This window comes from Rhinoderma darwinii, chromosome 11, assembly GCF_050947455.1.
Source record: "Rhinoderma darwinii isolate aRhiDar2 chromosome 11, aRhiDar2.hap1, whole genome shotgun sequence".
Classification (NCBI taxonomy): domain Eukaryota; kingdom Metazoa; phylum Chordata; class Amphibia; order Anura; family Rhinodermatidae; genus Rhinoderma; species Rhinoderma darwinii.
This window is the reverse complement of record NC_134697.1, coordinates 78,901,207-78,917,564: the sequence shown is the minus strand read 5'-3', so window position 1 is coordinate 78,917,564 and position 16,358 is coordinate 78,901,207. Positions and strand designations below refer to the sequence as shown.

Below are 16,358 nucleotides of genomic sequence, written 5' to 3'. Positions count from 1 at the left end.
TTAATCGATACATACAGAAATGGAAAAAAAAATGGCAGCCCCCATAGGGAAGAAAAAGTGAAAAAATAGAAAAAAGTAACACACGAACACACAAATAAATAAAAACGTTTTTAATAAAACACTAACATAAAACTGACATGAAATTTTTTTTTGTGGTGACACTGTTCCTTTAAAACTCCATGTTGATGCATCATGCACCCACCGACATGACGCACGGTTGTTTGGCTTGCAGTTGCCGCCATGTCTTTATCTTCTGATTCTGCAGCCTGCCCTGCATTAGCCTATATCCACCGGCATCTTCACTCTCAGGTCGAAACGCTATTCTGGCCAGTCCCTTGAATTTAGGCCCTGGCTTAACTACCTGTTAGGCTGCATGTTCGGGACATTGCTTGTTCACGTTTGTCAGGGGGAGGGACTGCGTCCAGCTTGCCTTTCCACTGGGCTAACATTGGCTATTCGGCATGCAGCTTCTCAAAAATCCAGGCCCGGCTCAAACTAAGGCCTATAAGGCCCTGCCAAAATTAGGAGCCACTGCTCCACTGAGGCGTACTAAGCCGCCGTCCTTGCTAGTCATAGGCGGATCCTGCTTCCCTGCTTGTAATTATCTTCTAGCTTGGTTTTATTTATTTTTTTTCTCCTTTTTTTTTCTTTTTTTTTTCTGCCCCCTTCCCCATGCCTGATCTTTAGACAGGAGCACAAGGATGGGCCTTCTTCCTATCATGGAGGAAAACTGCTAATCCTGGTAAGACTAGTCTGTTGTTGTGTTTTTTTTTTTGTTTTTTTTTCTAGTGTGGCTACTCGGGTATCCTAAGCATGGAATAATTTGTGTTGATGCAGATTACCCTTTTTGCTAGATGGTGTATCCAGACGGCTACTTGAGATGCCAGAACCCAGCGGGCAAGTCCTCTTGCTTTGGCTCAGTAGCCACCTCTTTATCTGCGTCTCCAATGTGGTCAGTTTTGTCCCCACTGCCCTGCCTGCTAGGTTCGGAGTATGCCATCCGTGGTCCCGCCTCCCTCCGAGCCGGACCCCTCAAAGCCCAACTGGGCAGGGGACGACCTTCCTAGATCGCGCTATCAATCATGGCCACCCTCGACCATCAAGCCGATTAATTACTTCCCTGGAGGCTGCCCACTGCACCTCAGTTCAAGGTCCCATCCGTCATGACAGTCCTTGTAAAATGGACCAGGTTCCTCTGACCTTCATAGTCCACTTCCTTTGGCTGGAAGTTAGCTGTACACCCCCATTTTTCAACAGTTCGAGGTCAAAAAGGTCCCCATCCTGAATCAGACTTAGATGCTGAGGGGAAACTCCAGAATGGCTGCCTTATCACTGTAGTCATGAGACGACCCATGTCAAGACCCTGGTACTTCCAGACGTAAGGGTTTCTATCGTTTCAGAGAATTATTGTTCTTTTATGCACTCATACTTTGCCTGCTTTTACTCTGAAAAGACTGTCAGACAGGTGTTTCTCCTACTTAAAACGCCAGGATCTAAAGTCCTTCTGGCCAAGTGGCCAACTTTGTCTAAGGTTGTTTCTTGTCTGACCAAGCCTACCTCTAGCGTAGAGCAGACAGTACCTCGTTTTGGAATAGCCAGGGTATCTTGTCTGGTGCCAAGTTGGCGAACCTGGCTTATCAGGTTTTTTGCTCAGCAGGAAAGCGCTTCAGAGAGGCTTCTCTGACTACAGAAACACTGTGGTGTGCTCAACTGGTTTTACACTTTCTATCCACCATGCTATTTGGCTCAAAGCTGAGTTAGTTGGTACAGCATCCAAGCACACTGTCTGAGGCTGCTGGCTGACAAGTGCTATCATTCGCTCTAGAGTAATCACAAGCTCAGTACCTCTTAGTATATCTGATGGTTTTACAACCCTCATTCTACGGAGAGAAGCAGCATCTTGCCACGTTTTCCCAAAGTCATATCCTCAAAAAATGTTCCGCAGAACCTCCCCCGGCCCTTGCTCGGGTACTTGGTGGGTTCTTTTATTCTGGACTATTCATTTGAGATGCATGGGTGTGCAAAGTAGGACCTTGGGGCTACAATATAGGGCTTGTCTCCAATCCTCCATACTCCTTCTTTCAATCCAACACTTTTGGATGGAGTCCATGTGGACGGTGATCAAGTTTCCTTTTCGGTAATATCTAGACGGTCTCCAGCGCTTCCACAGGTTTGCGGTTCCATCCCATCTGTCTGTTTATAGCTCTTACTTGAAGCCTGGCTACTGCACCTTCTGTATTCACAACCATGGCAGTTCTCTGGTCAAGAGAATTTTAGGTCATACCATACCTGGTCAACATCCTGGTAAAGGCCCTTCCGGGACAGTTTTCAAACCACCCTGGACGTTTTTGTTTTTCTATTTCTCCATACAGGCGTTTAAACTTCCTTGCCATGGTATTTCTTCCAGCATCATAAATACTCCTTCCTCCTACTATAGGGGGGTCTGACAAATCCACTGCAGTTGCCTATTTTAACTATCAGGTGGATACCACAACTCAACAGTTTTGCCACAATCGGCCAGGTTTCTATTGTGGGCTATGAGAGTCGCGTTACGGCTTTATGTGCGGTCTGCATTTTGGCAGTAGGCTACTGGGTAGCGGACTATTCTAGCAAAAGACGTTTGGTAGCTTTGGTCGTTCTTTGGATCACTACTTTCTACTATGCATCTTCCCTCTCCAGCCTCCTCTCCCCAGGTTTTCAAGTCTGTTCAAGGCAGAGGACATTCCAACAGTCCCCAATGCATTGGACTTTCCCACATTTTCTATTTTTCTTTGGCCAATCTCACTAGCCTCTGCATCTCACGGTCGACCTACTCTCTTCGAGTTTAGTTCACCAGCTCTTTAGCATCACTAAGTTTAACGTTAGGACTGTTCAAACCATAGTTGAGTGGTATTCCTAACAGATCATCCCATCTATGCTGAAGACCAGTCCTTACCATCTCGTATTTCCCATAGGACTTAAAAGTCTTTCTTACGCTAGTTTGAGAAACCACTCCTTCCTCCTACTTTCTTTTTCCTTGGCCAGGATTTTCTCCAGCAGGGTTTGGATCTCGGACTTGGATTTAATTTTCTCCCTGACGCCAGTAGTTTTCGAAGAGGTCACCCATCCAGTTTCCCTTATTTTTACCTCACAATTCTTTAACCGGTAATCAGAAAAGTGACCTATGGTTTAAATCAAGCTTTATGTTAAATGTATTTTTAAGACGTTTTATTTATTTATTTTCCCGGTAACTATCTATATTTAAAAAACAGAACAAAAAAAATCTTGAAATCTTGCAGTTTTCACTCTGGCTGTCAAGGCCTTATTACTCGGGCCAATCATCGGTCAGCAGGGCAATGAACGTTATTATTAATTTCCCTTCAGGGACCAATAAAGTCTTTCTGATCTTATCATCTGGGCAGGATTACAATGTAAGGTAACACCTCTAAATAGATAACACAGGATCCACCATTCACAAAAGTTGATGGACACCGTTCCCCTCCTTTCCCATTCTGCACAATGACCTCTGCACAGGTCACGGAGCATGCCTAGAAAACTCTCCCATACAAGTCAATAAACATCTTCAGTCGTCTACAGGTTCCTATGGTCCATATGGCTGCTGTAAAGCAGATCTCTAAGTGCTGTAAAGAGCAGCTCAGGCTAGATGGCTTCCCCCATAATTATGTATTGAAAATAGAATTAAATAAATCTATGACCAGAAAATAAAAATAGACTAAAAAACAAACCAATATATATCAGTATTTGGTTTTAACTAGTAAAAAAAAATATAGGTCATATATCCCCTTTAATTAAACTGAAGCATGAAACTAAATTTTTGTGGTGTACTTTTCAAGAAAAAAAATAAAGCGTAAAAACCAAAATAGCAGTTTTCACATGTGATGCCCAACTGCGAACTAGCACAACAGCTGCATGGCGTTTGTATGTTCCCCTTTGAGGGTTACGTGGGTTCCCTTCCGGTACTCTGGTTTCCTCCCACACGCCAAACTGATAGGGTAATTGGTTATGCATGAAACTTCCCGTGTGTCTGTGTATTTGAGGTAGGGATATTATTATAAGCAGGACAGCGACTCATGTGCGTGACAATCCCTCTATATCCCTGCAGTGTTGGCGCTATATATGCAATGGTAATAAGTTGCTTAATGGATAAATAATTGTTTATTGGAAGGTCACCTTTGATATCTGTATGGCCTTTAACTATTTTCAGATTCAGGATTCTGCAACTCTGGACATGGAAAGAGCCAACAAAGAGATAGAGGTGCTGCGAAAACAGTCTGAAGCAATGAGCCATGAACTAAAAGAGGCCACCCAGGAAGCGGAGGTCGCAAAGTGTAGGCGAGATTGGGCCTTCCAGGAGAGGGACAAGATTGTAGCTGAGAGAGAGAGTATCCGGTGAGTGCTTTTATATTTTGTTTATATTTATTTTGTAGTATAATCATTTCCACTATTGTCGTATTTCAGGAATATTTACTAGTGGTTTAAGATGATCCTCTCTTGAGCTACTCTAATAATTTTTTTTTTTAGAAGTAATAAGATTATAGGGTACCAACTACATGTTGCCTTTGTATGAATTATCAATGTAGGCAGGAGTTGTTTACACATTGAAATAAGGCTCTGTTCACACCAGATTTGGGGTGTACGTCCGGTAAAATCTCCTGATGCTCGTCAACAACTGATTCATTTTGTTATTAACAGTAAATGCTGAGGAAGGTTGTGAAGGAAATGCCAAGTAACAACCATATCGTATGATCAGGCACAACATTTTCTTTTTTTTTTCTGCTAGGACTCTGTGTGATAATTTACGCAGAGAACGGGACCGTGCAGTCAGTGAACTGGCAGAGGCATTGAGAAACCTAGATGACATGCGTAAGCAGAAGAATGACGCTTCACGAGAACTGAAGGATTTGAAGTGAGTTAAGTAGCTGCAAATCCACACGTAGCATAAATACTGCGGTTTTTCCTTATTAGTCCTTATTTCATTGCGGATAATCCGCAGCGTAAGGCCCCATGCACACGAACGTAAAAACGCCCGTAATTACTATCTATTATCTATTACTATCTATTGGCCACGGGTACCTTCCCGTAATTACGGGTGGCTACGTGTGTGCACCTGTAATTACGGGAGCGTTGCTAGGCGACGTCAGGGGATAGTCACTGTCCAGGGTGCTGAAAGAGTTAACTGATCGGCAGTAATTCTTTCAGCACCCGGGACAGTGACTACCGCTGGAGTTAATAGTATTAAAAGTTAACTTACCCAGAACTCCCTGCTTCTTCCTCCAGTCCGGCCTCCTGGGATGACATTTCATCCCATGTGACCGCTGCAGCCAATCACAGGCTGCAGTGGTCACATGGACTCCCGCGTCATCCAGGGAGGTCGGACTGGATGTCGAGGGACGTGTCACCAAGACAACGGTACGTATGAACTTCTTTTACTTTCAATCGCTGCGGAAACTCTGCCCGAAAGGGCTGCCCCTTCTCTCTATCCATCACTGATAGAGAGAAGGGGCTGCCGATTAGTGCAGAGAAAACGGGTCCGTAAATACGGGTGGAATACTGGTGACACCGGAGGCGTATTTACAGGCACGGGTTCGTAAATACTGGTGGAATACGGGTCGAATACGTGTGATAAGGGACCCGTATTTACGCCAGTATTTACGGGAGGAAAAAAATACGTTCGTGTGCAGGAGGCCTAACACAGTAGCAGCAGCTTGGATGAGATTTGTTCAAATCTCATCCACTCGTTGCGGAAAATTGCAGCCAGAAAAACTTTCATAAATTGACCTGCGGTGCGTTTTTTAAAATCTGCAGCATGTCAATTTATTCTGCGATAGAATTTATGTTGAATTCAATGGGAGATGAAACCCGCAACAAACAGCAGATGTTGCGATTTTTGCAGGGGAAAATCGCAACTCTCAGAAAAAAAAATCCCTGCGGGGACCAGGGCGGGTGCGCTGTGTACTTTTGCGTGGCGTATCCGCCCTGGGTGAGCATGGCCTTAGTCAAAATACATTTATGTCCTTAGCTCATTGCTCCAAACTTTCAGTATATAACAGGATCCACCTGTTACCCATCACACATGCAGGTCCTGCATTTTTTTCAGTTAAACAATTAGTATTTGAGTGATTACACATTGTTTTAATTTTTTTATTTTTTCACAAGTCAGAAAATATTATAAATTAGATTCTAATTTATAACATTTCCATGTGCTGGGCACTAGAGGGAGCAGTTCCCAAAATTGCAGCATGGTCAATGTGGTAAAGCAACCTCATTGCTTTATGCTGCAAATTTGGGGTGGACACACTTGCTCTAGTGTCCTCACACAATCCCCCCTCCCTTCTGGCCAGTGCCAGGAGAGGTAGGGGTTTGAATCTTCAAACTTCCTACACTGTGTGCCGCCATTTTCTGAGCGACTGCACAGTGTAGGAGGATTAGATACAGGGCTCAGCAGACAGTATCACACGAACATAAATTACCTGCTCCTGCCGCCTCCGCTGGTCTACTCTCCTATTCCTTGCGCCTGAACATATGGCCGGAAGCCGCGGCCGGAAGTCGTCATCTTAATGTCCGGCAGCGGCTTCCGGTCCACATGAAAATGGCGCCGGATTCCGGTCTGCGAACAAGCTTTGTTTTGGTCTGTGTGGGAGCGGCGCATGTGAGCCCGCTCCATACTCGCTCTTCCTGGACATGATGTACAGTTACATTAAATGTCAGAAAGGGGTTAATATTGCATTTCCTGTAAGTACTACGGTTATAAAGATTGTGCTTTAACTTCTCCCCTCAGAGAAAAGATGGATAACGAGATTGAGAAAGAAGCCCGTTTCCGGCAGCTCATGGCTCATAGTTCTCACGACTCTGCCATTGACACCGACTCACTGGAGTGGGAGACAGAAGTTGTGGAATTTGAGCGTGATCGGGTGAGTGTAGTACAATCAAACAAAACCATCAAAAGTCCAGGATGTAATAAATAAGAGATTTCCTGTATATCATCTTCAATTTCTTTTCTGTTCTTTTTTTCGTTTTTGTTTTTTCACATTTCTGCACAACCTTTTTATGCTGACGAAGAATAATTATTAATTCTTAACCTAAATTCTTCTTTTCAAGGAGGACATGGACCTGAAAGCACTGGGATTTGATGTGGCAGATGGAGTCAGTGAGACCTTTTTTCCAGGGGATAGTGGAATTTTTGTAACTAAAGTGGACAAAGGCAGTATTGCTGATGGCCGGCTAAGGTATTTGTTTTGATTTGTTTAGAACACTTAGGGGCAGATTTACTGAGGCCTCATGCACACGACCGTGCTTTTGCTGCCGCAATTTATCTGCATTTTGCGGATACATTTCGGAGCTATTATTTTCTATGGCCCCACGCACACGACCGTGGTGAACTCAGGACGTGTCATTTTACAGTCCGGATTTGCGGATTAACCAATACTGGTGAATTGTTGTGGATCCGTGAGTCCTGATGACACAAGGTTTTTTTGCGGTCCGATGGACCACAGCGGTCCCTTGGTTTTGCAGACAGCAAAACCCATGCAGTTGTGCGCATAATGCCTAAGACTGCCGTTTCATATGCCTTTCTTAGCTTTCTACTCCGCTTCAATAAGATGCAACGGAATTATTAAGAAGCGCACAGCTAATAATAATAATCTTTATATAGCACCAACTTATTCCGCAGCACTTTACAATTCAGAGGGTACATTGTACAGACAATATCAGACGTTACATAGTGACAAAACTTTTTAACAATCCAAACAAGAGGAGGGAGGGCCCGGCTCGCAAGAGCTTACAATCTCCTAATCTGTCACATCCTTCTGGTGGTCGTGACCGAGACTGTGCGCCATCCATCCCCCTTTCCCCAATCGGACATAAAATAAAAAAAATGACACTCCCCACTCCTCTTTACTTCTCCCCTCCCGGTCCCCTCTGCATGCTGCGGCTCATACAAGGTATTGACGGCCAGCAGTCTCAGGGCCTTATACGCGACACAGCCTTTAATGTCATCAGTGCTGCGTCACTAACAACGTCCTGACGCTGCCTGGCGTCAGTACATTGTATGAACTGTGTCACGCTACGGGGAGAAAAGGAGCGGTGACGTGTGCATATTTTTTTAAATTTAATTGTGTGAAGGGGAAGTGGGGATAGTTGGATAGTGGGGCCAGGGCGGCCTCTAACTTGATACTCCGCACAGATATAAATCTAGCTGGCATACTTTTCCACTATAATTTACGCTAGTTTTCTGGTGTAAATTATAGTACACTTGACGGGCCCCCTTTTGTGAAGCCATGCCCCATTTTCACAAAAGTGGCGAGGGTGGCGTAAAAAGGCCAAAAAAGGCCCTTTTCCGACTTTTCTACGCCAGAAAACTAGCATAGAGAGGTTGATCGATTACCCCCTTTAGAATATATTTTCTTACTATTTTTCTGAGTCCTAGTCTCCGATCTCTTCTCACCAAAACGACTGCGGTGAGGAGGAGTTCGTATGGAGCTGTCATTCCATACAAACTCTATGGGAGCTATGGAAACAAATGAGCACTGTGAATGCATATCCTAATTTGAAAAAAGTGATTCAGAACTTTTATTTGTGACCACGTTCCCCTGTTCCAGGGTCAATGACTGTCTCGTAAAGATAAATGATGTGGATCTTACCAACAAGGACCGCAAACAATTGTTAAAAGCTGTTCTTGGCGGAGGGGATGTCATCAACATGGTGATACGGAGAAGAAAGTCTCTTGGGAGTCGTATTGTAACACCTCTGCATATCATCCTAGGCAATCAGAAAGGTTTGGGTCCTAAGATATTCTTGTGTAGAGATGCAATGATTAGTCTTTATTTAGTCTATAACTAATAGCGCTCTTTGTATCTATTGCTGACAAATATTTGTAACACCCTAACAGAGTATATTACTTTGTATTTTATAAAATACCCTAGACCTGATAAAGGTGCAAACCGTAGAGCATCCATTCATTTTTCAGTCTTTATTCAGTTGTGTTGCGACTAGTCATTTGGTAGTGGATTAGCCCCATATAAAATGTCACCTAATAACTTTGTGAACAAATAAAAAGAAAATGTTATTTTCACGTATTTCAGAAAAACTACTTTCCACTGACAACCTTGTACTAAACTATACTGCATCACTGTCTTAGCAACATGTTTATTTCTCGTTCGTTACATTGGGGGACACAGACCATGGGTATATGTTGTTGCAACCAGGAGGCTTAACACTAAGAATTTGAAATTGTATCCCCTACTTCACAATGTACCCCATCTACAATTATTCAGTCACTCCTTATACGGCGGCAAAGGCTTTTTGTTAGATTATTTTTATTTTTTTTCTCCCATTTTAGCTAGGAAACAGGGTTGATTTAGTCCCTCTTTTGTCCTATTCAAGGCGGACGCACAGTGTCATCTCTGCATGCGCTGTTGTCCCCCGGCCTATGAAGACAAGTGGAACAAGTGCGTCGGCTCCTCTGTCACCCACCAGCCTAAGGTGCACTACTCATGCTCTGCTCAGACCAGTATCTTCCCTTACTGAGGGGTTGTTCCTGCTGGTCTGCCATCTGAAGGATGGCTGAAGATGCATGAAGAGTGAGTGAAACACCCCCCAAAATACGCCCGGCCTCCCCTTGCACGTTACGGCCTGCTTGACTCCACCCACTTTCCCCGCTCATTTTTGGGTTCTCGTGCACTTATTACAGTACTTGGCATCATCTTCTGTAGCCGGCGACACCATGTTACTTTAGGTTGGCGCCACTCTCTGCCTGCTGCGCCAGGTGGCGCCATCTTGCGGGCAGTGCTGGAGTCTTTCTCACAGGCAAGGGTTCTAGGCTCATCTAAAGAAAGCTCCCGCACTTGTTTCCTTGTCTCTTCAGGGGAAACCTGCTTCCATCACTGAATTGGGTGATTGTGGACACTTGATCGCCAGCGGCCAATGGCTGCATTTTGGGGGCATGGCCTGTCACTTCCACTGTTACTTTTTTCATTCGGTCACTGCATGGGACACAGGACCTCCTGCCCGAGTCTTGCTGTCTTTGAATCTAGGACCGCACGAACACTCGAGGAACTGAGTATGACCGGCCCTGGCCCGCTCTCTCACTACAGGTGCCTTGGTCTTCATTCTCTGATCGCTTTTCTTTACTGTCGGGGTGCTTTACCTAGCAGACTTAAATAATTAGGTATCCATTAGCCCGTTAAGGGGGAGTAAATGTCCTGCCGTGCAGTACCTGAGTTGACTCTCTGGTCATCTCATCACCCATCTTTACAGATAGTGTGCGGTGACCACCTTTACTGCAATGTCGGACCCTTGTGGAGAGCCTTCTCGTCAGACAACTACCACAGTCCATTATGCCTGCTCTAAATGCAGCACAAAATTTTCATGTGGTGAGCCTACTTTCCCTATGCAATGTGTGCCATCCTCCTGGTAAAGCCTCTTCTGGCCCCTGCACTTGCGCCACCCCCAGCCTTACCCACGACTGGTATTGTCGGGACTGTACCGGATTGTGCCTATTCCCTTTCTAGGACCATTGGAGACCTCGCTAATACCTAGTCAATGATGGGCATCATGGTTCGCATTTCTGATCAGCCACCTCTGGACTCTGTCCACGTCTTCCTCATGTGGTAGACCCATAAAGCAACCCAGGTCTACATGACTAACTTCAGTTTCCCCGGCCTCTTCTGTCTCAACTACCCCCCGTAGGTACAGTCCATTGCTTCCTCCCCTCCCAGGGAGGACTTGTCAGAAGAGAAATTTTCTGACTCCAACTCTGGTCTGGATGCCAAGGTCTGCCATTTCCGCATGGAATTCCTCTGCTTGGTCATGGCTTTCATTGAACAAATCGAGTTTATTTCCTCAGTGGATATCAAGGACATGTAATTACAAGTTCCAATTTGCCAGTCTCACCTGCACTTTGTAGTGCCTCCTCACCTTTACCAGTTTGTTTCTCTTCCGGGGGGGTGTCGGGTCACCCAGTACCTGGACGACATCTTGATCAAGTCCCCTACCAGGGGGTACAATGTGGCGCCTCTCCAGATCTCTTTAGACACCTTGTACCGATTTTGTCAGATTGTCACCCGATCCAAATCTTGTCTGTGCCCCTCCCAGACGATCGTTTATTTGGGCGTGGTCAGCAAGAGTTCCTTCCCCAGGAAAGGTTGTCTGTTCTTCAGGAGGGGTTCGGTCTATACAGACTGCTTCACCGACCTCTCTCCGACATTGCATGAGAGTACTCGGCACCATGGTAGCTTAGTTCAAAGACATTACCTTTTGCGCAGTTCCCACTTGCCCCCTTCAGAGCGTGATTATCCCCTGATGGAAACGTTCTGCGGACTTCTTGGATCAACGGATCCTCCCCTGGCTGTCCATCGGACCCTCCAGTGGTGGATCTCCTCCCTGACTATCCCCCCTCAGTCACTCCTTTATTCTGCTGAGCTGGCAAATCCTCTCCATGGATGCAAGTCTCAAAGGATTGGGAGAAACACATTACGGAACCTCATGGCTCAGGCAAGTCTCAAGGGGCGGGGGGGAAGTTTTGGAACTTCACAGCTCAGGGGCTGTGATCCGCACAGCAATCATCTATCCCCATGAACCTGCTGTAGTTGAGCGCTATCTTCATTTGTCTGCTGCACTGGACATCGCTTCTGTCTGGCCATTGTGTGCAAGCCCAAATGGACAATGTCACGGCCATGCCTTATCTCAATCACCAGAGCGGGTCTTGAAGCGCACCAATAATGGCAAAGACTGCGAAGACTCTCACCTGGGCAGAGCATGATGTTCCCGCTCCGTCGCCGGTGCACATCCCAGGGGTCGACAACTGGGTTGCATACTTCCTCAATCAAGAACATGTGGATCCCGGGGATGGCCCTTAATCAGATTTGCGCTAGGGGGTGGGGGGGGGGGCAGGCCTGACATGGACCTGATGGCTTCAAGATTTAATTGCAAGGTTTCCTTCTTCGTCTCCCAAAGCTGGATCCAGAGGCATATGCAGTGGACACTCTCGTGGCTTTGTGGACTTGCTTCAGTCTCCTATATGTATTTCTCGCTGTCTTTTCTGCCTCTGCTTTTTCGATGGCTGAAGGGGTTCCAGCCGTGGCCATCGCAGTGGTAGGCGGACTACAATTAATGGCCTGCATGATGAGGCCGTCGTTCTGAGGGCATGCAGGTTGTCGCAGAGGGATATTCTCACCATGCTCAAGGCCCGGTAGCCGCCTTCAGCCCACATTTATCATCATACCTGAAAGACCTATTTTCGTTAATGTGAGGATCACAATCTCCCTCACTAGTGATTTTCTCTTTCCAGAGGACTTTCCTTTATAGGCCTGGATCAGGGTTCAGCCCAAAGCTCCTTTAAGGGTCAAGTGTCAGCACTTTCTGTTCAGTGTAGTCGCCCGTTGGCCTCAAAGTCAGATGTCATTACCTCCTATTATCATCCTCTCATTCTTTCTTTGGATCTCAGCTTGGTTTTAGAGGTTCTGCAATCTGCTCCATTTTGACCTTTGCGAGAGGTCACCCTTCACCTTCTCTCGTGGAAGGTGGTTATCTTGGTAGTGGGGACTTTCATCTGGAGGGTCTCCAATTGGCAGCTCTGTCATTTTGCTCACCCTTCCCGACTTTTCTTTAGGATAATACAGTGCCCGCCTTTTTTTGCACTAGGTCGTCTCGGCCTTTCACCTGAATGAGGACATCATTTTACCATTCTTTTGCCCGTCTCCTAATCATTAGAGGGAGCGTTCTCTCCACTACCTGGATGTTGCCACCCCCTTCGGATTTCTGTTTAACTGATATCTGACGAAGGTCTGATTCCTTGTTTATCCTCCCAGAGGGTCCCAGGAAGAGGTTGGTGGCTTTTAAGGCCACTATCGCTCGATGGCTTCTGATGGCTCTTTACGAGGCCTACCGGATTCTGGGTAAGGAACCCCCTTTTTGAATTACGGCCGACTCTACCAGAACGGCTGGGGCTTCCGGGGCAATCCGACTTCTGCTCTCCAGGGGGACACCTTTTGCTTCGGCAGAAGCTTTCCTTGGATGCAAGGTATTGCAGGCATCTGTGGAGTAGGGGATCATGTCCTTTCTTTCTGTTCCCGCCCCTGGGGACTGCTTTAGGACGTCCCATGGTCTGTATTCCCCAATGTAGTAATTAGGAAAACAGGATTTTTTGAGTACTCACCGTAATATCCTTTTCTAATTCGTTGGGGGACATAGCTCCCACCCATTTGTTTGTTCAAGGATCTCATAGTTGTCCGTTTGGGAGATTCTCCTGTATCGCTTTGACTTACTGTACCTTTTACTTGTTTTGCTTCTGCTTATGGACAGACTAAATTAGCTCAGTGTCTGTAGGTGGGGCATATCATGTAGGAGGGGCTACGATTTAGAATTCTGGGTTTCCACGTGGCGTAAACGCTGCAGAATTTCTGCTAAAAATCTGCAGCGAAAACGTTCATAAATTGAGCGCTTTTGAAATCCACAGCATGTAAATTTTATGCTGCGGAAACTGTCTTTTGTTGCCGGGTTCCCCAATAAATTAAATAAGAAAGTAAAACCTGCAACAAATAGCATATGTTGCTATTTTTGCGGCGGAAACCCTGCAATGCCACTGCAAAAATAGCAAATCTATAAAAAAATGTAAAGTTTTAAATTAAAATGACTAAAAAAGCCAATACTTACCCCCTGGACGTTTTTTTAATAGTGACGCTTTGTTTTGTTCTGAGTGCAGCTTGGCCTTCTGGGATGACGTTTCATCCCATGTGACTGCTGCAGTGGTCACATGGGCTACAGCATCATCTGCACTGTTTTCCGCAACGGAGATTCTGGACAAAAAACTGCACCACAGTTTAGTGCGGTTTTCTGTCCGGAACCCTGCGGGTTTTAGGTCCGATACGCTGCATAATTTTACGCAGCGTAACCGACCCACGGGGAAAATATCCTTAGTGTCAATCCTCCTGGTGGCAACCGCATTTACCCACGCTCTGTGTCCCCCAATGAACTGAACGAGAAAAGGATTTTACAGTAAGTACCCAAAAAATTCTGATATTTTTTTGTTAGTATTCAAAGAAAGATAATTTACAGTAGAAGTAAAGTTTAAAACTATTTCCGTTAGTGAGTTTTTGGGGGGACCCTCTTTTGATTTAGTCACATTGATTTTGTGATGCGATCGAGGCCCATACCTAGTATGGGCAGACGTTGTAAGGTCCCATCACTGTCTGACCATGTTTTCTGTTATTAGATCATAGTTAGGTTAACAACTGCCTGGGTACTAGTAATACACAGGCTAATGTACTGGCATATATACTGTAGATATATGCCAGTACATTATAGTTATAAAATCAAAATAAAAAATCCCCCTATGGGATAAAAAAAAAAGTGAAATCAATAATCAAAAATAATAGCGGTAAAAAAAAATCCACTTAAATACAAATTTTGCAATAAATATTAGCCCATTTGGTATATTGTCACGACCGTTGCAAAGGCCTTTTTCTAGACATTTATAGACTCCTTTATAAAGACCTGTATATGCCATAATATATAAATAAAAACTTTTTTTTGCATTTCTGCCAAAATAAACATTAATATAAATTAAACGCTATTGTGTATGTACAAAACAAATGGCACCTACAGAAAGTACAACTGGCCTCACATACAGCTATGTTGAAATCTACAAATTGTTCTGGCCCTCAAGGCCAAAATTGGTCCAGTTCTCAAGGTCTGAAGTATAAGTTGTATTATTGTTTATGCTTGTTTTAACAAAACCTAGAAATTAATGATAACCCTAAACAGGAGATAAACGCAGCACGATCTTTCTGCTCGATTATTTAATCGGCACTACTGCGCATGCGCCGAATAAGGAGCAAGGGCGCTGCGCATGCGCAGTAGTGCCAATTAGAACGTCGAGCAGAAAGATCGTACTGCGCATGCGCCTAGTAAAGAGCAGGGATGCGCACGCGTTGGATAGTACGGTGCTTGGCATGAACGCGCTGATTACGCTGCCTGGTCCCTGTCAATCAATGTAAGAAGGGAGGGAGGTTGAACTGGGTAGCGACGTAAGAGCATTTAGGAGCAACGGTGACTCCCTCATTGTACCTAAATGCTCTTTAGCATAAACTTAGTAAAACTTATTTTTCTACAAAGGAGGCAGTAAGCATAAAATGAAAATAAATGCAGCGTGAGCACAAAAAGCTAGACCGGGGTTTAGGGGGCCCCGTTCCAGAGAGAGGTGGGACCCGCATCTATCTGACATTTATGACATATCCTGTGGACAAGTCATAAATGGCCCTCATGGGAAAACCCCTTTAATTTTATTCCTCTCCTATTGCAGACAGAGCAGTGGGAACTATGGCAAAATTAAATCCGGATCTGGCAATGTTCGAACTGTGACCCTCAATCATATTATACAGACTTTTGTGTCCCTGAGATTTGGGGGATGTAAAAGTGTATTCGCTTTTGGTTAGTGCCGAGTTGCCTGTTTAGGTGTAACTATGGTAATTATTCATTTAATAATAAATGTAATCTTTTTTTAGGGAAATACCATACATCTTCTGTTTCAACTCCGATTGCTGGTTATCCAGTTCATCCTTCTGAAATGATCATGTATCTGTGTATAGTAACCAAAAACCGGATCTCCCCTGGTTCTGCTTTCCTTTCAACTGTTTTCTCTGTGTTATAGACAGCGGAATTTCTTTCGAGACCGGAATTTTGGTGGCATCTGTGATGCCTGGTAGTCCTGCTGCCAAGGAAGGATCACTCACGGTTGGTGACCGAGTAGTGGCTGTAAGTAGAAAGCGGTTTGCTTAAATTCACTACAAGTGTGCGAGGTTAACATACAAACTAGAGCGTATAGGGCACATTGCTAGAACACAACCTGGCCACCAAACATTACAAGAACACTCTCAAAAATGTTTTGGGTGAAGCAGCCCCCCCCCCCTACGCTCCAAACCACCTGGCAAAGACGTCGACATCCTTGGCACGCGCCTCAGTCCTGCTTTCTTCAGCGGTGCTCAAGGTGTGCCGACCGTCTGTGGAGAAAATCGCATTTGTCAGCAGATTTCTTCAATTACAAATTTATGTTGAGAACATACAACGCTGCCCCTCACCGTGCCAAACAAGTATATTTCACCTCTCTCATCTCCACACGATCGAATAATCCAAAACGACTCTTTGATACATTTCATATCCTCCTTATGCTTAAAGTGCCAATCACAGATCTCAGTGATGAAGACCTGGCCGCTTATTTTAACGACATGTCACGTACTAGTATGTGACAGCCGTTAAGAGGAAGTGTGGAGTGGGCTCACGGGCTGAGCGCGCTCCATACTCAGCAGGTGACGTCTGTGTAATACAGCCGATACCTCACTGCAATTGGCGGAATCAAAGATCAC

The 16,358-nt window shown here is 45.1% G+C and overlaps 1 protein-coding gene across 7 annotated transcripts in view; it reads left to right on the top strand.

The window, feature by feature from the left end:
- The window catches only part of DLG5 (discs large MAGUK scaffold protein 5), a 156,946-nt gene that overhangs the window by 70,718 nt on the left and 69,870 nt on the right, over positions 1–16,358 (top strand). For all 7 annotated transcript variants that reach the window (XM_075841801.1, XM_075841800.1, XM_075841799.1 and 4 more), the window contains 6 exons: positions 4,205–4,389; positions 4,781–4,906; positions 6,779–6,911; positions 7,099–7,226; positions 8,598–8,773; positions 15,647–15,750. In XM_075841801.1, coding sequence (XP_075697916.1) covers positions 4,205–4,389; positions 4,781–4,906; positions 6,779–6,911; positions 7,099–7,226; positions 8,598–8,773; positions 15,647–15,750 — 852 coding nt within the window. The remainder of the gene's footprint in view (positions 1–4,204; positions 4,390–4,780; positions 4,907–6,778; positions 6,912–7,098; positions 7,227–8,597; positions 8,774–15,646; positions 15,751–16,358) is intronic.